Here is a 26,189-nt window from a genome sequence, read left to right as displayed (position 1 = left end):
CAAGTTCAAGGAGTTTGTCAGAGGCAGGTTTGGAATTCTGCCACAAGAATAACTAGGCCTATCAGACTAGTATAACTTTGAAGATTGATGCTGTTTGCTTTTTGCCATTTTACGGAACTGCACTTGCCACCACTGAAAGACGTTATTCAAGAATCCAATTCTTAACCTTTTCTTCTTCAGACTAAATAGACCTTGTTTTAATCTTCTCACAGGTCATACTTCCCACTTCTTTAATATTTCTCGTCTTCTCTGAATTTTCTCCAATTCTCCTTTTCTTTAAAAAAAAAATCGAGACCAAATCTTCAAAACACAGTAATAACTGGCTTAGATCTGGGCACAAGAAATGATTTTTCTAAAATGTCATACCCCAGACGACATTTTTCTCCCTTTTAAAAAATCTTATTATGCAGTGCTTATCATCATGCTAATTTTAGACAAATGTGATCATAATGGAAATCGCTTTTTAATAATTTTAATTTCAAAGGTTCCGAGTTGGATGAGTATTTGCCCAAACACTTTTGTTTTTCGTTGTTATTTCAGGAAGATTTAGATGAAGGATGGCAGAATGCTACTAAGGTTGATTCTCACTTCTTCCATAAAATAATTCACAATATGGAATGTTGGAGGCAAAATTGTTAAACTTCTGGCTTAATTTGAGCTTTTGAGCCTGCTTATTTTAACAGATTAAACCACGGGCTATCTAAGATGTGAGAATATTTAAAAAAAAAAAAAAAAAAAAGGATTTGTTCAGTCAAAACTGGAAGCAGCAAGGGAAGGGCCAAGGAGCCAGAGATGGCTCTGGGTACATCTTCGCGAGTAATTTTCCATGTGGACTGGAGTAAGACCTTGTAAGGCACAGCCTCAGGTTACACATGCTGGGCTCCGATTCCACAGGATTTACAAGCCTCGTTACTGGAAAGTGTACAGCTCTCCCTCCTGGCTGTAGCTGTGGAGGAAGAAATGTTCACTGGACAATAAAAACTTTCTATTTGCATAGTAAAATAAAAATATGGCCTTCCTTTCATAGGGCGATAAAACTTGCCCTCTGAACTAATGCGGGCAGGGGGATCCATTTCCAAGGGTTAAAAGTCTAACTAGACACCATTCAGCCAAGACTGTCACGGAACTGCAGACACTTCTGAAAGGGAGGAGCAGCCCCGGACCGGAGAAGCAGTCTCACTCTCTGGGACAGCGGGGAAGTTCGCGGGGCTCCGGCGGCAGAAAGGATCGGAGAGAGGAGAACCGCCGCCCGCCGGACGCCAGCGGCCCCTCCTCCTGTGCGGGGGCCCTCACCCACCACAAGTAGCTGTCCCAGCCAGAAGCGCTGCGTGAGCCTCCACACGTAGCCGCAGACACTCCTTAAATAGGGGCTGCCGGGAGCAACCTCGGACGTGGGCCCCTGAAGGCTCGCGCAGGCAACCGCCCCGGAGCCGCAGCGGCGTCGGGCCAGCTGGCGGCCAATGGCCAGGGCGCGACCCGCCCTGTCACTCCCCTCGGGGAGGCTTTAAGGCCGCGGCGCCCGCCGCCCCGCTCCGCTCCTCTCCGCACCGCCGACCCTGCCTGGCTCTGTCCGTGCGCCCCGCGTGCGCTGCTAGCTCGCCGGCTCCCTCGCCGTTGTCCCCCGGGACGAACCTGGGGGTCGCCGCGCTCTCGCGAGAAGTGCGCCGCCGCAGGGCAGGGGGTGTCCGAACCCGCTCGGGCCGCCGGGGGCGGAAGACGATGGGGTGGTGCGCGGTGAAGCCCCAGCTGCTGCTCTTGGCGCTCGTCCTGCGCCCCTGGGGCCTTTGCTTGGGCGAGGACGCGGAGAAGCCCGCCGGCTTCCCCACAGGTGAGCGTCCCCGCCGCCCGGGCCGGGCTGGCCAAGTGGGCAGGGCAGGGCCCGGGCCTCTCCGGGACGCCAGGTGAGCGCGGCCGGACTGCTCACCCGGGCTCCGTCCTTGGAACTGCGCCGCGCGTGGTCCCCGGGGAGGTGTGGGTCACCCTCGCTTGGGTTCCCGGAGTTCTCTGTAAACTGAGCGCGCTCAACTCTTCCTTCACAGTAAGTTGGGGATTGTTTTTGATCTTGCAGGTCGCTGGGGACCAGTACTTTTCCTGTAACTCTCCTTCTACTTGGTGGCAGTAGGCATGCTTTATCCGTGATGGACGGGGCAGGATGTTTTCTGTTACCTAAACACAGGCTCAGTGTGGCTTTTGATTAATGGGGACTCATTCCTTCTAGCAGCCCAAGAAGCAGCTCGTAACACCCACCTCTCGCCAAAAGCAGCGCTCCAAAACCTCGGTTGTTTTCTGTGTGGGGGCCTGAGCTTAACACCCCTTTCCTAAATCCCAGCTGTTTCTTGGATCCTGAAGCTGGAACCACAGCAGATAGTCTAGTCAAGATCATGTAAAACAAAGCTTTTTACAGTTAGCCAGATTGAAGAGCCTCACCACATGTTTGTTTAAACACATACTTTGCTGCCATTGGCCACACTTGAGAAATCCTTGGAGTTTTTCAACTTTGTGCCTTTTGTGACCCCTTCTCCGAAATTGGATCTTGGATTTAAATGACTTTCTGATGTATTGTCTTCTTGTTATTGTTAGGGTTATTTGGTACTTTTTTTCTCCCCATTAGTTAACTAAGTGCTTTTCTGCTTGAACTTTACTTAATCCTGACGGCAGACATTTGTACTTCAGGATTAAATTCAAGTGACATTTGCCAAGAGTCCAGCTAATCCATGTAGCATGTTTTATCTTTAAGTGTTTCAGAAAAATTTCAGTGGACTAAACTGCTCATCCTTCTGAATGTCTCTGGAATGGTGCTTGCTTTGTTAGCTTGGGAACCTTCAAATTCAGATGAATTTCTGTCAATTACAGGGTGCTTTTCTTTCTGTAAGGTGTTCTGGTGGTTTAAAAATGGCTGTCTGAACCCTTGTTATTCCTCTAAATTTGAATCGAATTGTGTCATAATTTAAAAATACTTCTTTTAGGATAATACCTAAAAAAATAGACAAGTGCCTTCGGCAAATGAAATTGATATATATCTTCCCCAGAAAAATTTCTTTGTTGAAACACCCAAGGAAACTTTTACTGGGAAGTAAAATAACCTCAAAAGGCTTTGTTAGTTTTAGAGGGACCTCTCCAACCATTGTATATTTTATTCCACTTCATTACCAACACTTTTTACTTTTTTACAGAAGCGTTTTTGGCTGTCCTTAAGTTTATAGTAAAATCAGCCTTTTCCCTGTCTGGTTTATACAGTTCATGGAGTTGAACAGTAAACTTAATGGATTGTGACATCAGAGAAAGGGAATTTCAGAAATGAATGTTTTACTTTCCAAAAGGCCACACAAAACCCACTGTTGAGATCTGGGGATGGGTTACTTTTGGTATGTAGCCATAAGGAGTTCAGTTATGGCTTAAATGTGAGAAAATAATAGATTGTAAAGGGGAACCAGCAGTTGCCAGTTTGATTGCAAACTGCTGCATAGAGTATGAGTTCTTCCAAATTACGTGGTGAGCTAATAAGTGCACAAGGTATGCAGTTTGATAACATGGCCAGCATCATGGACTCCGTTCTATTTTATACCTTAAATATTACAATGAAAGTTGCTGTATAAATATGAAGCTCTTCTTTAGCACTCTTAAGTTGTCTAGATTAAGAGGTTTTTAAGAAGAATGTTAGTCATCTCTGACCTGCTGTATTTGACAGCCTGTCCCAGTTAGTCGCTAAGGAACGGATTAGGATTAGATCAACATCTCTTGACTCTATTGACATTTTGACCCAGAGACTCCTCTGTTGTTGGAAGCTGTCCTGTGCATTGTAGAATGTTAATTAGTACTCTTTACCTCCACCCACTAGATGCCAGAAATACCTGCCTCCAGATTGGGGTGGGGGGTAAAGGAAAAGTGGCCAGATGTTCCCTGAGAGGCATATTGCCCAGACTTGAAAATCGCTGCGTTAGATAAATCTATGTTGGAGGCACTATGTCATTATATTGTTACTGGAAGGACTGTAGCAACTCCCTCCTCCCTCTTTTTCTTTCTTTTTTTTTGAAATGAGTTCTCACTATGCCTCTCAGGCTGATCTTGAACTGTTGAACTCTTGAACTCAAGTAATCCTCTGGCCTCTGTCTGTCTGTCTCTCTTTCTTGAAAATATTTATAGTGATTTTCCATTTTTCCACTATAATAGGGAATGTGATCTGTGAGTCACATTTATCAATATTTGGAGAATAGCTGTTCCCAGCTTTGGTGCTGTGACTAGAGCACCGAAGAGTTTTTCCCAGCTTTGACTAGAGTTGAGGACACTACTTTTTTCTTACATTTACTGAGTTCTGCAGTGAGCTGTGTTTATTTCCTCACTTGCCATTTCATTCTTAGCATGGAGTAAATCTGAACAAGATTTCACTTTGAAAACAATCATTTTCTCTTAGAATCATTTATTGGAGTTTTCACTGAAGATTATGTCCTTATAGGAGCTTTCTCAGACAAAACTGTCATCACTGTCAGAGAGGTTATCACCTTGATTTATCTTTTCTCCACTCTACCTTCCAATTGAGAGCAATAGGGGTTGTATATATTCTTGCCAAGTCTTTACATCCAGGTTTCCAGAGCTAGAACTGTATGTGCTGTCTGAGGCACCTTGAGTATTTTATGATCTAAGTTGGGTAGAAACCAAGTTTTGGGCAAAAATGAGGGAAGTGGTTTCAGATGTTTCTGTCAAGACTAGTATTTTTCAACCATGTTCATTTATAAGCTCTTTAATTTACTGTGGTACATTCAAGGAGAAAGGAAAGGTTTGTCCCTATCTACTGATGCAAACTAGCAATTTACAGGGTGGAGAGGGAAAGAGCAATGTCCCAGAGAAACTGCTGGAAGAGAAATAGGGGTTTGTCTTCTGTGTACTTTCCCTGTCTATCTTTGACATTCACTCACTGTTTTAAGTCTAGCTCCTTGGAATGGTTCCCTTTATTACCTTATTTGGGTCCCAGTTTTTCTAACTTTTTAATGGTTTTGGTCTATACAGATCAATCCTTTTTATCATAGGTGTTTATGTTTAATAAATTCTCTGAAATAAAGGATGGATTTTTGTGTGCTCTTTTGAGTGTCTACTCTGTTTTTATGCCACAAAGAGATTCTCAGCTTATATTTGGTGAGTTAAAAGCCTACTGTGAAAAATTGCATGAAGTAAATGAGACTACTGGTTGCTCCTTTTTCTAGAACTTGAGCTAACTTTGCCACGCTTCCTTTTTCTCCGTGGGACCCATATAGTGCCATAACCTAGCAACTTATAAATGAAAAATGAAAAATCAGCCCATCCTAATTGTAGCTGGAGTCTTCTGTAGAAGTTAAGCTTTTCTTTCCACATATGTGCCTTACTTGATATTAGGTGGCACCTTCACTGTTGCCTTCAGGTGCTTGGGTGTGGTAACCCTCTCTACAAGTGGTGAAATGGAGATTTGGGATGTTACATAACTTTCACAAGATCGCAGCGCTGGAAAGCAACAGAAAAGGAGCTTGTGCCCTTCAGGCTTTTCCCTGTGTCTTTTCTGACTTCATTATTTTGGTGGACTTTTGGGATCTATGGGGAAGAAAGAGACCAGGCATCATGGCTTAGATAAAAAAAGGAATACTTTGCTAAATGGAAAAGCACATCATTTATAGGTTTATGTGGATAGAGTACAGTGTTGGAGGCTGAGGGCAAAGTAGGCTCCAACTGTGTGTCTTTGTCAGCCACAGGCTCACAGTGATTCTGCCATTTTTAAATGGTGGGAAAATATTAAAGGAAAGTTAATATACAGGGACATGTGAAAATTATATGAAATTAAATTTTATTGGCTGATATACACATTCAGTGTCTTAAATATTTAGTCTTTTTCTGTGAGGAAAGCCTTTGCTGCCCCTTGGCCTTAGGAAATGACATTCCCAGTTAAGCTGTGGCTCATGCAAATCTGCTGCCCTGTTGGAAAGAGCCAGATTTTGACAGTAGCAGCTGGCTCTGGCTAAGTCAGAAGCCTGTTTTTCATTTTAGACTTTGCCAGTGATTCCTTGTTGTTCTGAATTCAAACATAGAGTTTCTCAGTTGCATCATTTAAAACACAGCCCTTGGAGCTAGCTAGATATGTTCTTTGGTGTAGTAAAAAATGAATTATGTACTCTGAAGGCCATTTGGAAAGAAGATGCATATTTCAGAGCTTGTGTATATTCTAGATACCTGTTCTAGAAACTTGGTTATGAATTTGTGGCTTAGTGGCTTGGAGGAAATAATTAGTGCATTTGTCAGTCAGCACTTTTATTCTTCTTTAATTGTTTATACTTTGCTAGTGTACATTTACTGTGTGTATTCTTGCCCTCTATAAATTAAATTTTACATAACAAGTTTTTAAAGCTATTGAAATTGTAGTTAACTAAGAAAGTTATTTAGAGTTGTAGAATTATAAGCAGTCCTTTATTTATTGTCCTCAGTTGACTACCTTGAGATATAAATGTTGCCATCTGTGTTTGGTAATGATGCTGCTGAAGATGGTATATGGTGCTACTGAGTTGATTATCATCCTCCTGAAGCATCACTGGGATACTTTTTGTACTACTTATGATTAAAAATATTAACTTCAAATATATTTTAATATTTTTTATTCAAGATAACTTAAAAAATTCAATGTGGAGGGATGCTGTTTTCATACAAAGAGGGAAGACTTCCATGCTGAACAAAATTTTTATTTCTTTTCAATAATGCTAATCTTTGAAACTTGTAGGTATATATAATGATGTTCAACCTCACAAGTAATCAGGAGTATGCAAATTAAAACAACAAGAAATATTTCACCTATCAAATTGGATAAAGGATACCCAGGTTCCGTTTTTCTTTGAAGAAATAGGCACTAGAATGGGAGTGGAAATTGGTACAGCTTTGTAATAAAGTTTTATTAGTACATGTTTGCAGTACATATTGATTACATTCATTGTGGAGACTTGGTACATGTACATAACATAACATGTACATGTTAATTCCTCTTCTCTCCCTCCTCTCTCTTCCCTCTCCCTTCCCTCCATCTCTTGGTGAAAGAGGGAAGGTTTTTATCACCTATTTTATTTTACGTGAAAGAGGGAAATTACTTCTGTTAAAATTTTTAGGTTAGTTTTAAAAAATATAGATCTTGGGCTGGGAATTTAGCTCAGTGGTTCTCCTGTCTGCCTCGCAAGTGCAAGGTCCCGAGTTCGATCCCTGGTACCAAAAATAAATAAATAAAAATACAGATCTTATTTAATTAGGTTAGGACATTTACATATTTAGTTACCTTTCATGCCATGATAGTTTTAGTAACATAGTGTAGCAGTTTTAGGAAAATAATAATCATTTAAAAATTTTATTGACTTACAGATAGGTCCTCTCATCCTTCTTGAATTTTCTTAAGGAAGATATGCTATAAAGAATCTGGTTTAAGGGCCGGGGACTTAGTTCAGTGGTTCCCCAGCCTGCCTCACAAGTGTGTGGTCCTGAGTTCGATCCCTGGTACCAAAAAAAAGAATCTGGTTTAAAATTTAGTTTATATAGCCTTAGAAATAAATTCTGACCAACCAGGGAGAAACCTATGAGTGAATGGATAATCTTTGCTTTTCCCTTTAAGAGCAGTCAGCACTATCTTTACTTTCACTATTCTTTGTTATTGTTACTCTTCCCACAAAAGTATCAGTTTCTATGCAAGTTTATGAGTAACAGGGGCACTCCCAGTTGTGTTACCAAGGCAGGGTGATAGAGGTCTGCTGTATCCCAGTGTTCTCCTTTCCAAGGTCTTCTATTTCTGAAGAACCACTGTGTTTATAATCAAAATCCTCACTGGAAATGAAAAAAATAATAGAATGCAATTGAAAGGACATGATTATTACTGTAAATATACTTCATAAAACTTTTAAGTACAAATAGATCTTTACATGAATATACAGATAAAATGAGTGGCTAGATGAAAGCATGGCCAGACAAACATGGATGAGTTTCTAAAAGAGGCTAGAGTTAAAATTAAATCTCATTTGTTATAACCATTGTTTTAGATTTTTGGGGGACAGGGTCTTGCTGTATATACCATGCTGGCCTTAAACTCACTATATAGTTCAGACTGAACTCAAACTCATAGCGATCCTCCTGCCCCAGGTTCCCAAGTACTACAGGCATATGCCATCATGCCCAGCTCTCTTTAGAGATTTTAATATTATTTTCATTTCTTTGGATATAAAAACATCTTGATGTTTAGTATATTAATTGATACGCTTATTTTCCTTAGCATTGCATTCACAGATTTTTAGGAGGAATGTCCCTATTTGCTTTCCACTTACAGCTAACCTTTTCTGTTCTAAAGACCTGAGAGAAATAGGATTTTCTTTCAATTTAAATGCTGTGGTTCTGCTCCTAGGCTTGAACAAGTAGATTCTTTATGGGACAAAAGATCTTTCAAGCAAATCACTTATTGCTCTTACTACTAACTTTGCTTGATCAGTCCCAAACACCTAAGTACTAATGAAAATGCACCCTATTCTACAGCTTGGCCCTTCCCCTGGCTCACCACCGAGTACAGGTACATGGATCCTGGCAATCTTACCTTCCTGGTTCTAGGATGTCATTCTGGCAGGTAGAGGGAAAGCATGCAGAGCCCCAGCAAATAGTGTTCCATCAGTAAATCTCTGTCATTGATGTCTGTGCTTTAGTTGAAGTCACAGATTTTACTGGGTTTAAGGTTGCTAATTACTTACAGATGCTGCACACAGAGATAACAAGGGAGTAGTTACTTTTTAAAATGAATTCTCTATTAGGTTTTTTAAACATTTAAACCTTCCATCCTGGTTCTAGCAGTATACGAAACATCAGCAGGTATTTCATTTAAAAAATATACAGATGTAGAATTTAAATCATTTCTTGGAGAGAGGAGGAGGAAGAGTTGGAGGAGGAAGAAACTGACTGACAAGTTTGTGGGCAAACTAAAACCTCCCCAGTTCAATCTCCTGGGGAAGTGTTGCAGAGCTGTTATACAAAGGGCAAATTGGTTCATTGATGGGATTTTTCCAGTGCTGCCCAAACCAGCTCTGAGGCCTCCTGTCTTCTGAGGTCCCCTTCTCTGGCCCTAGCTGTGCTGTTCTTTCCTGGCTTCCAGCTGGCACCACAACTGACCAGAATGGCCTGCTTGTCCAGACCCTCCAAAATTCCTGTCAGCCACGTCTGTAGAAGGACAGTTCTCCTTTTCTTCTTAGTTTAGTTTAGACGAGGTTGGAATTTTTTAAACAGTGACTTTACTAGGTAACCAAGAGCAAAACAAAACAAAACCCCAAACTGAAAAATCACCAAAGCAAAGAAATGGACAGACTTACAAAGTAGACAAGAGTTTTTACTCTTCTCAGACTTCAGCATAGTTATAGATTCAGTATAGTTACAGTTATGGCAGTTCATAAAATCTTAGTCCTTGCCCTAGCTTTACTTTCTTTGCTTTTCCACCTCACTCTTCACTTTTCCTTACCACTTTCTTTTGTACAAACAACTTTTCCTCATGGTTGACACCAAGAGGCCCATAAGAGTTAATAAATGGTGTGGGTATATTTTTAGTTTCTTGGGGACATTCACACAAAACTAGCCATTAGGCACTCCGCTTTCTTTAGTAAGTGAAAGTTTTTGTGCATTTTTGCCCATAGTATTTTTGGGGTGCTATTGATTTTTGGTTTTGAGTATAGTAATTTGCATTTGCATTTATAAATATGTATAATTTAATACACATTTTAATAAATACACATTTAATTAAACTGTAAAAATTCTGTGATTTTTTTTCTAGAGGTAATTAACAGTATATTAACTTCTTAGATGTAAATGTATGCCAAAAATAATTTACATTGTGCAATAGTCTGAAGTATGAAAATTAATATTTAAAAATTTGATTTAGGCACAGTGGCTCAGGTCTAATCCCAGCAATTTGGAGACTGAGACAGGAGGATAACAAGTTCAAGTCCTGCCTGGGGATCTTAGTGAGACCCTGTCTTAGAATAAAAAATAGAAAAGGTTGGGTGTGTAGCTCTGCCAGGGAGTGCCCTTGGGTTGAACCCCAAGTACTACCAAAAAAAAAAAATTAAATATTTAATTTTGAGTATTTATTGAATGGCTAGTCAAATAAAAAACACACTGGGAGGGCTGAAAATTTAGCTCAGTGCTGCCGCCACCTGCCTCGCAAGCGCAAGGGTCTAAGTTCGATCCCTGGTACCAAAAAAACACACTGGGTTCAGTTCCTGCTTCATACGGAAATTTTGATTTTTAACAGGAAAATAATGTGTATGTGAAACTGAAGAAATGAAACAGTCTCCTAGCATGAAGCAGGAATCAAAATAAGTCTAGAGGAAGCTTACTATTAATTTATTTGTTAGGCCAAAGAAAGCAGAATCATGGTTGTTTTACATTTTGAATTCTACTTTTGATTCTAGTTATTGTTACAGGATTTGGATTTGGCTAGGATTTGATGTTTTTATTAATTATTAATATTTAATTATTACTATAATTATTAATACTTAATTATTTTTTGATTTAGATGTTAGAAAATAGAGCCAAGGATAACTTATTAAATTTACATTTTAAAATATCCAAGTTTTTATAAGTGAGGAAAAAAAAGTCCTGTGTTTATATAAAGCTATTTTCTATCATCTGAGAGTAATCATATAATCTTTATACATTTAAATATTGTAAGTTGTTTTAAAAGATAACTGCATATTCTTTTGTTTTCCTTATTTAAATTGTATGGATTAAAAATTATGCTGATAACTTCAGAAATTAAAATAAAAGTTTTCATGATATGTACCATTTCAAAGTTGGTGACCTATCTTCACATAGTTACTGAACTATTTATCAAATCTCCTACATGTATCTTTTAGATTTATTAAATATCTTTAAAATAAAATTTAGTGGTTTAAAACCATAGTAAATAAAATCAGTTTATTGGAGAAAAGCTTTTTAGTGCAAATGTGTATGAGGGTGTGTGTGTACAGTGTTTGCTGGCCACAGGGTCTACTATTAAGCTTTCTTCATCTAGGTTTTTCTTCTTTGATATGTTTCTAGGTCATTATCCTAGTTTTATTTGTTCTACATGTGCTTGGACCTCCACAATTTTGGTAAAACTTTAGACCCATTGCTTGGAGGAGATTGTTATGTCTAGTGCTTTTTCCCTTTTTCTGGCTATTTTTCCTGCTATTTCTAGAAGGATTTTATACAAATTGAAGGAAGCAGCTCAAGTAGAACAACTGGAGGGGAAAGATTATAGCTTAATTTTGAGAACATATATAATTGTTACTTTTTCAAATGTAAAATTACAAGAATCCCAGAAGCATTTAGGTTAAATATTGTTGTGGGAATTAACCATTATTCATTGAACAACCAAATAAATAGCAGTTGTTTCTCCTGTACAGTATATTAGGTTAAAGAAAAATTGGTTTATTAAAGTGATAACTAATCTTTATATTACTATTTAATATCATGTGCTTGATATTTTTATGTACCTCAAGCATAAACATGCTTTTATATAGGATATAACATTCTCAACAGCCAAACTGACTTCATCATAGAAGTCATTGAATAAATCTATTTTTATGGCTAAGGGGATTGGCTGACATTAATCAGATTTAGGTAAAAAAACTAAGAAGCCAACTTAAAATCATATACACAAATTTAAGAAATAACCATGACTGATGGTTATACCTTCTTTCTATAACTACATGTTAATTCTTCATAGTGCTTGGGGTGTACCCGATACCCGGCATGTGAAAGGAATGCTCTGGGTTCAGTCCCCAACATCACACATGTGTATACACATATGCACAGACAAATTCATTAGAGATGAAAAGTAAGAATTTTTCCTAATTGTTAGAATAGCTCACTTGTGAGTAAATTGAAAAGCATATTTGGATTGTAGGAAATCCTTTTGAGTCATGTGAGAAAGTGATGTAAGATAGAGGGAAAGTGGAAAAGAGGAGAGGAAATTGATTCCAGGTGTGGAAGAAAATTGCAAAATATGTAGTTGAATGGATTAAAACAACTAAGAAAAATCTGAATTAGAAGTAACTGGGTTTGGTGGTACACTTCTGAAATCCCAGCACTTGGGAAGCTGAGGTAGGAGGATTGCATGTTCCAGCCCGGATTGGGCAACCTGTCTCAAAAAAAAAAAAAAGGCTGAATGTAGCTCAGCACAAAGGCCCAAAATTCAATCCCCAGTACAGCTACTACCACCACTAACAAAAAAAAAGGAACTGTCAAGTGTTGGAAAAGGAGACTTTTGCGTATAATTGAACACCTAATTTTGCCCTGTTCAGAAATATGTTTTGTCTAGTTTCATCATACAGATTTGTTTATCTAGGTTATGGTTAACCATACCAAATGGAATATCCCAGCTGCTCTTGCCTTCCCATGACATTCAGCCTGTGGTTCAGGGTGGGTGAACCCTGGCCTGACATTTACACTGAGATAGTGTGTAATACTGAATTTACTTTTCATTTTCATTTACTTGCAGGAAATCACTGGTTGCTTTAGTAATCTGTAGAGGTTCAGAAACATACATACTGTGGAATCCATGCATGCATAGATGAGTTCTGTAGTGGATAAGGGCACTTAATATTCCTTGGTGTTTCTGATAAATTGATGTACAAGTCTGTTGTACTTTGAGTTATCTGGAGAGCTATGTTGGGTCCACTTCCATTCTGATTAAACATATTACAAAAAATTTAAGAGTCATATTAGGATGAATGCAGAAGCAATACAGAGGACAATATTTTTTGGATATACCAGAGTGGGTTACTGTAAAGGACTTGAGACTAGAAACCTCTAAATGTGAGTTAAAAGTACAAGATCTTGCCTGGATTACTGGTACATGATTTATTTTAAGGGGAAATGCTAATAAACTGTTTGGATGCTAGTTATGAAAGATACACCGTGGGAGACAAATTTTAGAACCAGTCTGAATTTAAATCTCATCTCTACCACTTGGAAAATGTTACTTAAGCTCTCTGAATTATTGATTCTTTATAATAGTAATAGCTTCCCAAAGTTGATTTGAGCATTAAATGTGATAATGCCTACAAAATCTTAACACAATACCTGTAAACATAAGTTGTTTGATACGTGCTATTCTTGCTATCATTTTAAACAATAAAATTCTAATTAGCACTGTTTTAAAGTGGAACCTAAATGAGTGGAATTAATTCCTCTGTTCTGGGCATGGGAAGAAAAATATAGACCATCGATAAATTCTAGAAAACGTTTGTAACAAGTTAAGTTATAAAGACACTATTTCCGGGGAACTCAAAGGAAATAAATAATCAGTGGATTCATGCAGATGTAATCTCTCTGGTGATAATGTTCTTTGCTTACTCAAATTCAGAATTCAGAGCAATTTTTTTCTCGTACACATAAATGTACATTCATATATATATATATATATAATATTAAATATGTTGAACAGGTAAGGACATCTTAAAAATATAACACTGTTATTTCACTTAATGGAGATTACTTATTGTCATCTAGTACCTATTCACATTGACTTTTGCAGTCATTTTTCTTTTATATATATTTTCTATTCCAAGAGGTACGAATTCAGTCATACTGTACAACTTCAAATAAATACCAGCCTTATATTTTTTAAAATTAATTTTATTGGTATATTTTATTGGTACATTTTAGGTATACAATTCATTTACATTTATCATTGGATGTTTGTACCTGTACATGATATATCTTGGTTCTTATTTTTTTCCCATTACCTGTGCGCCCTTCACCCCCTCCACCCTTCCCTATTTACATAGATTTCATTTCCATTTTTTTTTTTCTTTTCTCATAGTTTTTCCTTTCCCTCTTTTCCTTTCCCCTTCCCCCTCCCTTCACTCCTTCGTCTTTGGACCTTTTTTCCTATTTCAAATTATCAATTATTCATTTGAATCATTTTTACCCTTGTTTACACTATCAGTTTCTCACACTAGAGAAACTATTCATTATTTACACATCTGTGTCCTATTTATTTCACTTAAGAGAATGGCCTCGATATGCATCCATTTAGCTATAAATGACTGTAGTTTTTTGTTGTTTATGGCTGAGTAGTACTCCATTTTATAAAAAACACCACATTTTCTTTATCCAGTTTCCAGTTGATGGGCACTTGGGCTGATTCCAAGCTTTAGCTATTGCAAACCGTGCCGCTATGAACATGGGTGCACATATATCGCTGTGGTATGATTCTTTTAATTCTTTTGGGAAGATACCCAGCAGGGGAATAGCTGGGTCAAATGGGACCTCTAGTCCTAGTTCTTTGAGGTATCTCCATGCAGACTTCCACAGTGGTTGCACCAGTCTGCACTCCCACCAACAATGGAGAAGGGTTCCTTTCTCCCCACACCCCCGCCAGCATTTGTTATTGGTTGATTTCTTGATAGCAGCCATTCTTTCAGGGGTGAGGTGGAATCTCAGTGTTGTTTTCATCTGCATCTCTCGAATGACCAGTGATGTTGAACATTTCTTCATATATTTGTTTGCTGCTTTTACTTCTTTGTCTGAGAAATGTCTGTTCACTTCAGATGCCCATTTTTGAATTGAGTCTTTGAATTTGGGGGGTCTGATTTTTTTAATTCTTTATATATTCTAGATATAGTAGTCCTTTGTCTGAGGTACAGCTGCTAAAATTTTTTTCCCATATTGTAGGTTGTCTGTTAGCTCTGTTGGTGGTTTCTTTTGCAGTGCAGAAGCTTTTTAGTAAGATGAGATCCCAGTTGTTGAATCTTTCTGCTAGTTCCCATGCTGCTGAGGTTTTGTTCATGAAGTCTTTTCCTATGCCAATGTCAAGAGTTCTACCTAACTTATCTTCCAGCAAGTTTAGTGTTTCTGTTTTAATATTTATACCTTTTATCCACTTTGATCTTAGTTTAGTGCATGGTGATAAGTATGGGTCTAGTTTTAATCTTTGGCAGGTTGAGATCCAGTTTTTCCAACACCATTTATTAAATAGGCTATCTTTCCTCCAATGATGGTGGTTGGCTCCTTTGTCAAAGATGAGGTGGCTGAGCATGTCTGGAGTTGTTTCTGCATCTTCTAATCTATTCCACTGATCCTCAGGTCTATTCCTTTGCCAGTACCATGCTGATTTTACCACGATAGCTTTGTAGTATAGTTTCAAGTTGGGGATTGTGATACCCCCAGCCATGTCTCTGTTGCTTAGAATTGCTTTAGCTATTCTAGGTCTCTTACGGTTCCAAATGAATTTTTGGAATGTTTTTGATAGTTCTGTGAAGTATATTGTTGGAATTTCAGTTGGCATTGAATCTATATGGTAGTTTTGGAAGTATGGCCATTTTCAGTATATTGGTTCCATTTTCTTGTATCCTCTTCGATCTCTTTTTTCAGAGTGCTGTAGTTTTCAGTGTAGAGGTCTTTTGCTTCCTTTGTTAGATTGATTGCTAGATAGTTCATTTTTTTGGATGCTACTGTAAAAGGAATTGTTTCCCTAGTTTCTCTCTCGGTGAGTCTGTTATTTGTGTACAAGAAGGCTATTGTTTTTTGAGTGTTGACCTTGTATCCAGCTACTCTACTGAATCTGTCAATTAAGTCTAGAAGTCTTTTGGCGGAGTTTTTTGGGTCTTCTATGTAAAGTATCATGTTGTCAGCAAATACTGACAGTTTAACTTCTTCTTTTCCTATCTTTATTCCTTTTATTTCTTTCTCTTTTCTAATTGCTGTGGCTAATGTTTCCAGAACTGTATTGAACAGGAGTGGTGATAGTGAGCATCCTTGTCTTGTTCCTGATTTTAGAGTGAAAGTTTTCCATTTTTGACCAGTTAGTATGTTGTTGGCTGTTGGTTTTTCATAGATAGCTTAATCAGGTTAAGATAAAGACCTTCTATTCCAATTTTCTGTAGGGTTTGTATCATGAATGGGTGCTGAATTTTGTTGAATACCTTTTCTGCATCTATTGAGATGATCATATGGTTTTTGTCCTTGACTCTGTTAATATGGTGTATTACATTTATTGATTTACAAATGTTGAACCATCCTTGCATCCCTGGGATAAATCCGACTTGGTCAGGGTGTATGATCTTCTTGATGACCCTTTGTAGTCTGTTTGCCAGTATCTTGTTGAGGATTTTTGCATCTATGTTCATTAGGGAGATTGGCCTGTAGTTCTCTGTTTGGGTTGGGTCTTTCCCTGGTTTTGGAATCGAAGTCACGCTTGCTTCCAGGAATGAATTTGTAAGTATTGCTTCCCTTTCAATTTCCTTGATGAGTTTAAAGAGTAATGGTGTTAGTTCTTCTTTAAATGTCTTGTAAAATTCAGCAGTGAAGCCATCAGCACCTGGGTTTTTCTTTGTTGGTAAATAGTTTATTACATTTTCAATTTCACTCATTGTAATTGGGGTGTTTAGAATTTCTATGTCTTCTTCATTTATCTTTGGCAATTCGTATGTATCTAGGAATCTGCCCATTTCTTGTGTGTTTTCCATTTTATTGGAGTAGAGGTTTTCGAAGTAGGTATTGATGATCCTCTGGATTTCTGTTGGATGTGTTGTGACTTCACCTTTTTCATTCTTAATTGCATATATTTGAGCCTTTTCTTTCCTTTTTTTGATAAGGTTGGCTAAAGGTTTATCAATTTTATTTATTCTTTCAAAAAACTAACTCTTTGATTCATTGATTTTTTTGTATTGTTCTCTTAGTCTCCATTGCATTGTTTTCTGCCCCGATCTTTATAATTTCCTCTCGTGTACGAGCTTCACATTCATTATGCTCTTCTTTTTCTAGGAACTTGAGGTTCTGCATTAGGTTATTTATCTGAGTTTTCTCTGTTTTCCTAATATGGGCATTCACTGCTATGAATTTCCTGCATAGAACTGCTTTCATTGTGCCCCATAGATTCCTGTATGCATTTTCATTTACTTGTAGAAACTGTTTAATTTCTTCTTTAATTACTTCTGTGACCCATTGGTTGTTCAAGAGGGTGTTATTCAGTTTCCGTGTGTGTGTTGGGGTTTTGTGGTTTCTTATGTTATTGATCTCCAATTTTATTGCACTATGGTCTGATAATATACAGGGAGTAACTTCTGTTCTTTTACATTTACTTAGACATGTCGTATGAGCTAGCATGTGGTCTATTCTGGAGAATGACCCGTGTGCAGCCAAAAAAAATGTGTATTCCGATTTTGTGGGGTGCAACACTGTAAACCTCTATTAAGTCCATTTGTTCAATAGTCCATTCAGTTCTAGAATTTCCTTGTTAACTTTTTGTCTAGATGATCTGTCTATTTGTGATAGTGGGGTATATTGAGGTCCCCCACTACAATTGGGTTAGTGTTTATTTGGTTTTTCATGTCTGTCAATATTTGTTTTGTATAGTTGGGGGCATTCGTATTTGGTGCATATATATTTAGGATTGTCATCTCTTCCTCTTGGATTGTTCCCTTCACACGGATGTAGTGACCATCTTTGTCTCTCTTAATTAGTTTTGGTTTGAAATCTACTTTGTCTGCAAATAAGATTGTTACCCCTGCTTCCTTCTGGGTTCCTGTGGCGAGGAGAACTGTTTTCCATCCTTTTACTTTCAGTGTGTGAGTTTCTTTTTGAGTTAGGTCTGTTTCTTGTATACAGCATATTGTTGCATTTTCCTTTTGAATCCATTCTGCCAGTCTGTTTCTTAGGATTGGTGTCTTGAGGCCATTCACATTGATGATTATAATTGATAGATATTGATTTATCCTTGTCATGATGTTTTACTTTTGTTGACTCTTTTATTTATTTTTTCCCCCTTTCCCTTTAGTGTCTTACCTTGCCTGGTGGCTTCCCTCTGTTGGGCCTCATGGAGTTGTGGCCTTCATTACTTTTTTCTAGGCTATTGTTTAGAATTGCTTGTAGTGCTGGTTTGGTGTTCATGAAATTTCTCAGGTGTTCTTTGTCGTGGAAGTATCTAACTTCCCCATCGATTTTGAGAGATAATTTTGCAGGAGACAACAGTCTAGGTCAGAAGTTATTTTCTTTTGGGCCTTGAAATACTTCAGTCCAGGCTCTCCTTGATTTGAGGGTTTATGTTGAGAAGTCTGCTGTGATTCTGATGGGCTTTCCTTTGTAGGTGATTTGTTTCTTTTCTCTACCTGCTTGTAGGATTTTGTTTTTCTGTTGGGTTTCTGGGATCTTAACTATTATATGTCTAGATGTAGATTCTTTTTTATCATGGCTAGTTGGAGTTCTACATGCCTCACTTATCTGTATGTCCAATTCTCTACCTCTGTCTGGGAAGTTTTCCACTATTGCTTCTGTGAACAGTTTTTTTATGTCAATTGTGCTTTCTCCTGTTTTTTCGTGGACTCCTATCAGTCTTATGTTAGTCTTCTTTGCATCGTCTAGCAGTTGTTGGATTGATTTCTCGTGGTGCCTTACTATTTTTAAGAACTCTCTATTTTCATGGTTTCTAACTATAATTCTGTCTTCTATATCTGATATTCTATCTTCAGATTTCCTTAATCTGCTGTGAATACTTTCAATGGAGTTTTTGATCTCCTGAATATCTGTTTGAATCTGTTTCATGGATTCCATTTCTTTCTTATGTTGGGCAATCATAGTTTCCATTTCTTTCTTATGCTGGGTATTCATGGCTTCCAGCATGTTTCTGAGCTCATCAATTTTTTTATCTGTTTCTGTTCTTGATCCTCTAATCATGTCTTTCACTCTGCTCACCACCATCTCTGTAGATATCTGGGAGATTATTTCTGCGTTGAATTTTTCTGGTGCTTCATTCATCTGTTTTGTTACTTCCTGTGCTATCAGTTCAGGGTATCCAGGTGGTTGGTTATGGGACTTTTCCACCTCATTTCCCCAGGATTTACCCTTGGTGGGGTGGAAGTCTGAGTTTGTGGCTTGCTTAAATGTCTTCTCATTTTTGTTTTTGGTACTGTCCTTGGTTTAACTCCTGGGTTAATAGTTTGAAATTGCTTATTGTAGGTATCTTTGTTGCTTATAATTAGAACCCTTATGGAATGATTGCTTCTCAGAGGCGTCTTCTAGATGTAGTTATTTTTATTTTTCTTTAAATGCAGAAGGTTAACTCTGACAATCTAAGTGGACCTAAGTTTATGAGAAAGTGCTAAACCAATTGATTTCTGACTAGCATTGATTGGGTCAGCATGAAAACTCGCTTATTCACTTTAGCATGCTCCTCACAGTATATGTACTGTACTTTACTGAAAAATTTTAACTTCAGTTTTAAATAATAAAAAGTAAAACTCAAACCAACTGCAAAGATAATGTGCAACTATGTTATGCATAGCACATTGCCTGTTCTAAGGGGAAGCATGTGAGCATCTCAGTTTATACAAAAAGCAGAATGTAACTATATAGTTCTCAGTGCATCCTGGTGAAGGCAATTTTTACCTTCAGCGTTTTTGAAAATTTATTATAAACTAGATGCTAATCAGAAAATATTTTGTATTTTTAAAATTTCTTTCATACTTTTAAAGACCTGTTTTATTATTTCCCCAAATAGTGATTTAAGCATCATACAAAGTTAAATTTCAGTAGCATACAGATATCTATGTTTTTTGTATGAAAAATGTAAGGAAATTTGTTCAAAACCTATGGTTATACTCATTTTTCTTTTCTACCACAAACACATTTATAAATGGCAGCCAGTAAGTCAAATATAGTCTGCTTACTATATTTCAAAAAAACTCAACTTAATTCTTATGCTTTTAAAATCAGAAAATTTTGCTTGAAAATCTGTTCATTTTCTTTTGGTTGAAAAAAAAGGAGGGCCTGGAAACCCTGGACTTGCCTTTCCAAATGGCAACAAGAGGTGGCTGACTCTGAGGACTCTGCTTGTGAATGGTGCTTGTGCTCTCCAGTTCATTTGTGGTCACTGTAGCTCCCTCCTAGCCTCTTCAGTAATGTCCATCTGCAGTCCCTGGTTTTGGTGTACATCACTGAATTAGATAATCACAATGCTTCTCTTGGGCCATCTCTTTTGAGTCAAATGGCTCTTGACTAGGGCTGAGCCTTCTCCTTCCCACCCAAGGGGTATTTAGTAACATCTGGAGACTGCTTATTTGGTTGTGAGTCATGGGCCCTACTGGAAGAGGCCAGGCTTTCTGCTAAAATATCCTAAACTACACAGCATGCCCCCACACTCCAAGAAAGAATAACCTGCCTCATGTGTTAGTAGTGCTGAGGTTGAGAAACTGTTCCAGTCTGATTTCACTGCCTGGTTTTCCATGCCTTCTCTATTTCCAAATGTTTTTTGTTGTTTCTGAATTTGATATTGATACTGAATTTATGTTCATACTGAATTCCTTGTGTTCCAGCTAAGATTTTATCCTTTTACCCATTTTCTCCCTCCCTTTTGGTCATATATTAGGTCCACTAACTGTCAGGATCCTTAAGGCCTCCGTTTAGTCCATTTATGAAACAAGTTTTGATAATATGTTATCACTCTGTTATTCTCAGAGAATCATTGTATTAGAATGAAAAGTCACTCTTCCCCCTTTCTGCAAGCATGGGGATCAAATCTAGGACTTCACCTGTGCTAGACAAGTGCTGTGCCACTGAGCTACAGGAGGTGGAACATTTTTTAAGGATCTATTTTAACACTTTAGGTTCACTACAATCTCCAGTCTTTGCTTCTCTGATCTCAGAAAGTGAATCTAGGGCCAAGGATTTAGCTCAGTGGCGCTGAACCCTGCCTCACAAGTGCAAGGTCCTGAGTTTGATTCCTATACCAAAGAAAGAAGAAAGTGAGTCTAAAGACATTAATTGATATATACAAGGTTTTTCTTTTTCTGGGTTTTTTCCTCCTCCATGCTGAACTCTTGCAATATTATTTGCTAATATATGATTTGTCTTTTACGTTGTGAGTTATTCTGTCTTCTTTGGGTGAGTTATCATCACATTCTTAGCTGGATTTTAGCCTGCAAGAGGGCAGAAACAGTATCTTCTGTTGTTGGACATGAAATACGTGAATTGTTACACTTCAAAACTCTTAAGTCTCTGGAAGCGTTTTTGGCCACTAACTTTACAGAGAGGCAGTCAGGTCACCCCAGCCATAAATAAGGAAAGGAGTGGGCGCCTGTATTGGTCATGATTCCATTCAGGAAAGAGAATCTTTTTTGGATATTTTGAGCCAAGGGACATAACAAAACTATGAGCTTGCACCATTATTGGAAAGGCTGTAGGAGTGCACTTTAGAGTGAATTTCTCACAGTGATTTCTAGAACAGCAGAGAGCTGATAGCAGTGTGTGTGTGTGTGTGGGGGCTCACTACTTCTGTTTCAGTTGGAGATCAGCAGGCTGCCAAGAACTGTACAGCTCACAGGTATGCTGCCATAAATACAATCCTGGTTAGAAAGTGTCTCCTTTGGCTCTTTATGTCCCTTCAGCTGGTGACTGGACTCAAAGTGCAGATTTTACCATTACTTCTACTGTTTATCTGTCTGTGCATCTGACTCTTCTTTCTTGCTCTGTCTGTTCTGCCATCTTCTCAACTCTCAAAAAGTTGGAAGCTGACGCTGGAACACTGATGTGAGGCAAACTTTACCTTTTTGAGCATGTTTATCAAAACAGATGGCCAGCAGTACTGGGGTAAAAACCATTTGTCTTCCGATCTCATAGGAATAGATCTGAAAGGTGGGAATAATTTTCATCCATACACTTGACTCCAAAGGAATTGAGGAAATGCATCTTTAATATTTGATTTTCTTTAGCAGTTGTTCTTCCTTGAAAAATGACAAGTCTTTGAATAATTTTAGAATTGTATGGGTAAGTCTTTTGACAGTAGGGACCGGACCCAAGTATAGTCTCAGTATTACATGAAATACATGCTTTGCTTATTAACACAATGGTTTATTTTAAAGCAATAGGATTATTTAATGCTTTGTCAAATTTTTAGATACAGAATTATCTACTGATGAAAGTCAATTACTGAAAATTGAGAAAGAAGACCTAGAGAATGGGGGGGGCAGGATGGTGAGGAGGGGAAGGAAATTTAAAAAATCAAGATATGTTAAGTATATGTGCTTGTTCCCTAAGATGAATGTTAACTTCATGTACTATAAAGGTGTACTAATAAAATAAAAAATATAAGATAAAAATAATTAAGTGATAGGAATTTATGTCTCACCATTCTCCCTTTTTTAGGCCTATAGATCATAACTTATGTGAGGGAGAGTGTGACAAAACTTATCTCTAATAAATTTTTATCGTGTTTGGCTTACTTTGAGCTATTTATTCATCTTTTTATTTCCTAGTGTTTCCATCTTACACAGCACCCTATTCACTTTCAGTAAACACTTAGCTGACTAAAGTTACTTTGCTGAGATGAAACAACTGGGACTTGCTCAAGGTTTGTGGAATTTGAGAAGGTCAAGAGATAATGAAAAATTCTGATTCATTTAGAAAGGAAGGATTTAATTTGACTCAGCCTCTTAAGTATTCATGAATGCAAAAGTACAAAAGAAAACTTTGAGTGCTACTACAACTCTGCTTTGTAATTACAGACTTATTTTTAACGATTTTATTTGTAAATTTAGTTTTAATGTAACTGCTTTGTACTTTCATAGTTTCTTTGCTCATGGCAAAAATTATAAATGAGCATGTGATTTCCCATTACAGTGATAATCTGTGGGGGAGGATCTTGCATGCAAGTAGAATGTTGATCTTCCTCACATTATTTGGAGTTGGGACATGCAAGTGTTACTTAGTTTGACTTGACTTTATGAGGTTTCCCAAAATATTGGTAGCGTTTACTTACTTTAAAATTTAATTTGCTTTATTGTTTATGAAAATTTCAAGTGATAAGTACATACACTTAAATGTTGAAGTGAACAAATGAACAAAACTAAATTAGGAATGGACAGTTTAGGTTGATATGACTATATAGGTTTAAACATTTTTAAAATTTATATTTAACTGATATAAAATCTATAAAAATTGGACACATTATTGGGGCCCCATATAGTCTTTTGATGCATGTATGTGTTAAAAATCAGGTTAAACATATGTATTTTCTCAAATTTGCCATTTCTTTATGATGAAAACTTTCAAAATCCTGTCCTTTAGCATTTTTAAATGTAGGCTATTTCTTATGTATAACCACCAGAACTATTTGTTGGCACACCAGAACTACTTGTTCCTGTTCAAGTATTGAATAGTATCCTTTGATCAACCTTTTCTTATCCTTCCACTCCCACCCCCCTGCCCTGTCTCTGTACTCAACTTCTATGAGATCAACATTTTTTCACTTTTTATTTTTTGTAGTGCTGGGGATTAAACCCAGGCCCTTGTGCTGTCTAGGCAAACATTCTTTCTACTAAGCTATATCCCCTGCCTGAAGATCAGCTTTCTTAGATTCATATATAATGAGGTACTCATCTTAATATACGATTTATTTTACTTAACATGATATCCAGTTCCATCCATGGTATTGAAAATTACACGATTTCATTCTTTTTTATAGCTGAATATTCTTTTCTTATGTGTGCCAAATTTTCCTCTATCTACTTAAAATATACTAAAGATTTAAATGTAAGGCCTGTGTACATTTAATAAACTATGGCACTTTTAGTTTTGTGATTTTTGTATGTGTATACGCATGTGCATGTGTATATGTATGTGAGTTTAAGATTATACATATTAATTATTTTATTTTGATAAAGGTAAAAATAAATCTTTGGAGAATCTAGATTTATACTGATGACACATGCAGAATGTGTCTAGTATACAGGGTTTTCATCTGAGATTATCCTGAAAGCTCTAGTAAGAAATGACAGAGCTCTGAAGAAATGTTTAAGTACCAGTGGGAATTAATAAAAACTAGAATATAACACATTTAATGAAGATGGTATAACTATTTAAAATTATGTTTTTGGTTGCAATGAAAATATTTATAACTGAATATAAAAACAGTAAATTTGTCATCTAATAGTGTAAAACATTATGATAGTATTTTTCCTGTCTATATATTTTCTTTCTAAGAAAATATTTTTCTTTGTAAGATCAGGATACACATACAGATTGGCAAGCATATGACATAACTTTATACTCTGCTTTATTTTTAAAACATTTTAAGCATTTCTTACAATATTTAGTGCTTTTCAAGTCATGATTTGTAAGCAATACTCTGGTATCTGTCGTAGTATTATACCACAATTTTTGTAGCCATTACTTTACTGTTGAATATATGGATTTCTTTCTATGTTGTACTAATAGAAATGTTATTGTAGAGATAGTTTCAATTTTTACTTATTTTTATAGGGTTGTGTCAAGAAAAATTATTTAAATGAAGGGGAATGAACTAGAGATAGAAAAAAGTTCATTCCCCTTTATCTTTGGTTTTGTATTATTCAGTTGCTTTCCAAAAAGGTTATATAGATTGTCATCTCCCCACAGTGTACAAGATGCTCTATTGTGCAGAATTTGGGGCAGCCTTAAATTTTAAGACTGTTGCAGTTTTTGGAGGAATATAGGATCTGATTTTCTTTCTCCTTTTTATTCCCCCACTGTTGTTTCTTCTGTGATTTGCATCTTCATTTCAATGGAATATATCTTTTATCAGAGTGAGAAAGCTCAATAAAGAAATGTATCTGATGAATATATATTGTAAGACAAAGCAAACTTGATGAACAGCAGAGTGATGAAGTTAGGAAATGCCATTTTATGTACTCTTTCCAGGGAAAATGTTACATATTTAGTAAGCTTTTTATATTTGGTTGCTTTTGAGCAGAGACTCTAAGGAAGGGATTGTTTCTAGGAGAGACAGGTTAACGTCAGCAGAAACCACGTGTGAATGCCCTGAACCTAGGATGTGTTGCTCCACCTGTGGAAAGGCAGGGAGGGGTAGTGGAAAAGAGAACAGATTGACAGGAATAAATCACTTAGGGACTTGTTGACTGGGCAAAGGTATAAGGATTTTATTGAGACAAGAGGAAAACCATTGAAAAATTTGGGGAGAAAAGAAAATATTGTTATGAATTAGAATATTACATTCTCCGGACATAGGATGATGCATGTTGTACAGGTTTGATCTCAGCCTGTGCTTTCCTGAGTCTTCTGCTAGGCAGCTTTGTGCAGTACAATTGTTACATGATACACATTTGGCCCTAAGTTGATATAGTTACAGTCTTATCAGTTTGGTTGTGGTGTAAAGAATAGACTGATAAAGGGCCAGGGGTAAATGCAGGGAGATCCTAGGAAACATTTTCAGTAGTTCAGGGAGGAGATGATGGTGTCTAGCTTTAGACCAGTCACCTTCTAAGAGAGAGGTTGAATTCTGTAATACTGATAGGATTTGGATACACCTTGGCTGCGGAATTCAAGAATAACACGGGAGTAAAGAATAACTCCAAATTTTATACATAAAAAGTATGTTAAAAGTTTAAAGTTGGCAGTCTTCACCGCCTAGAAATACGCTCATATTTATATGGATTGGAACTGTTTTGAGGGACTTTGGCTGTTATTTTACTGTTACTTTGATAGTCACTGTGATTAACATTTGTATTATTTTGTCTATAATGTTATCCAAGTTGTTATTCAGTAAAGTGTTAGTGTTGAATAACAGATCTCTAAAACAATTTTCGCAAGAGAAGCTGGAGTGTTAAATTCTAGGAAAAAGGCCAAAACTGTTGCTGTGATTCACTGAGCTGTGAGTTTGGGAGACAGCACTCTGCAAAATGTTAGTTATAGTGCTGAAAAATTATAGAGCCTCTTGAAACAAACTTTTTAAATTTGTAGAAATTTTCATATAATCAAAGCAAGGAAGATGAAAACAAATGGAAATCTGGCTGCATAACTCTTGAGATCAGTACTGCTGCAAAGCCCCTGAGTCAGCTATGGTTTGTACCAAAGCATCAAGTGTATGTGATTTGACAAGAGGTTGGAATGTGCTGATGATGCCCCCTCATAATCTGATGCAGTACAGTCATTCAAATGCTTTGTTTTGAATTTACCTTTTATTATATGTTATTTATTATGGTTTAATTATGTTTAAAGACAAGCAGTAGAAAATTTATATGCTTAAATTTTGTATAAGTGCAAACACTGGGAGACTTAGGTGCCCAGAAAATATTCCCCTTCTAACTATCCATTTAGTTTAGCTATAAGATTACAACTAATTTTGTAATATATGAGGTTAGGTTTTTGTAGTATGTTAACTGACTATCCTTTGCATAAAAGTGCAGCTAACT

The 26,189-nt window shown here is 37.1% G+C and overlaps 1 protein-coding gene across 3 annotated transcripts in view; it reads left to right on the top strand.

The window, feature by feature from the left end:
- The first annotated feature begins 1,393 nt into the window (after positions 1-1,393).
- The window catches only part of Plod2 (procollagen-lysine,2-oxoglutarate 5-dioxygenase 2), a 90,008-nt gene continuing 65,212 nt past the window's right edge, over positions 1,394-26,189 (top strand). The window contains exon 1 of one of the 3 annotated variants that reach the window (XM_004834397.3): positions 1,394-1,828. In XM_004834397.3, the coding sequence (XP_004834454.1) occupies positions 1,720-1,828 (109 nt within the window). In that variant the 5' untranslated portion in view covers positions 1,394-1,719. Of the gene's footprint in view, positions 1,829-1,952; positions 2,039-26,189 lie in introns of those variants that run through there. The other 2 variants (XM_004834396.3, XM_087186301.1) reach the window with 2 other exon arrangements.

This window comes from Heterocephalus glaber, unplaced genomic scaffold, assembly GCF_053883595.1.
Source record: "Heterocephalus glaber isolate CG9 unplaced genomic scaffold, H.glaber_assembly_v1.0 deba00001504, whole genome shotgun sequence".
Classification (NCBI taxonomy): domain Eukaryota; kingdom Metazoa; phylum Chordata; class Mammalia; order Rodentia; family Bathyergidae; genus Heterocephalus; species Heterocephalus glaber.
Note: the sequence above shows the minus strand (reverse complement) of the source record. Positions and strands in the feature narration are given on the sequence as shown.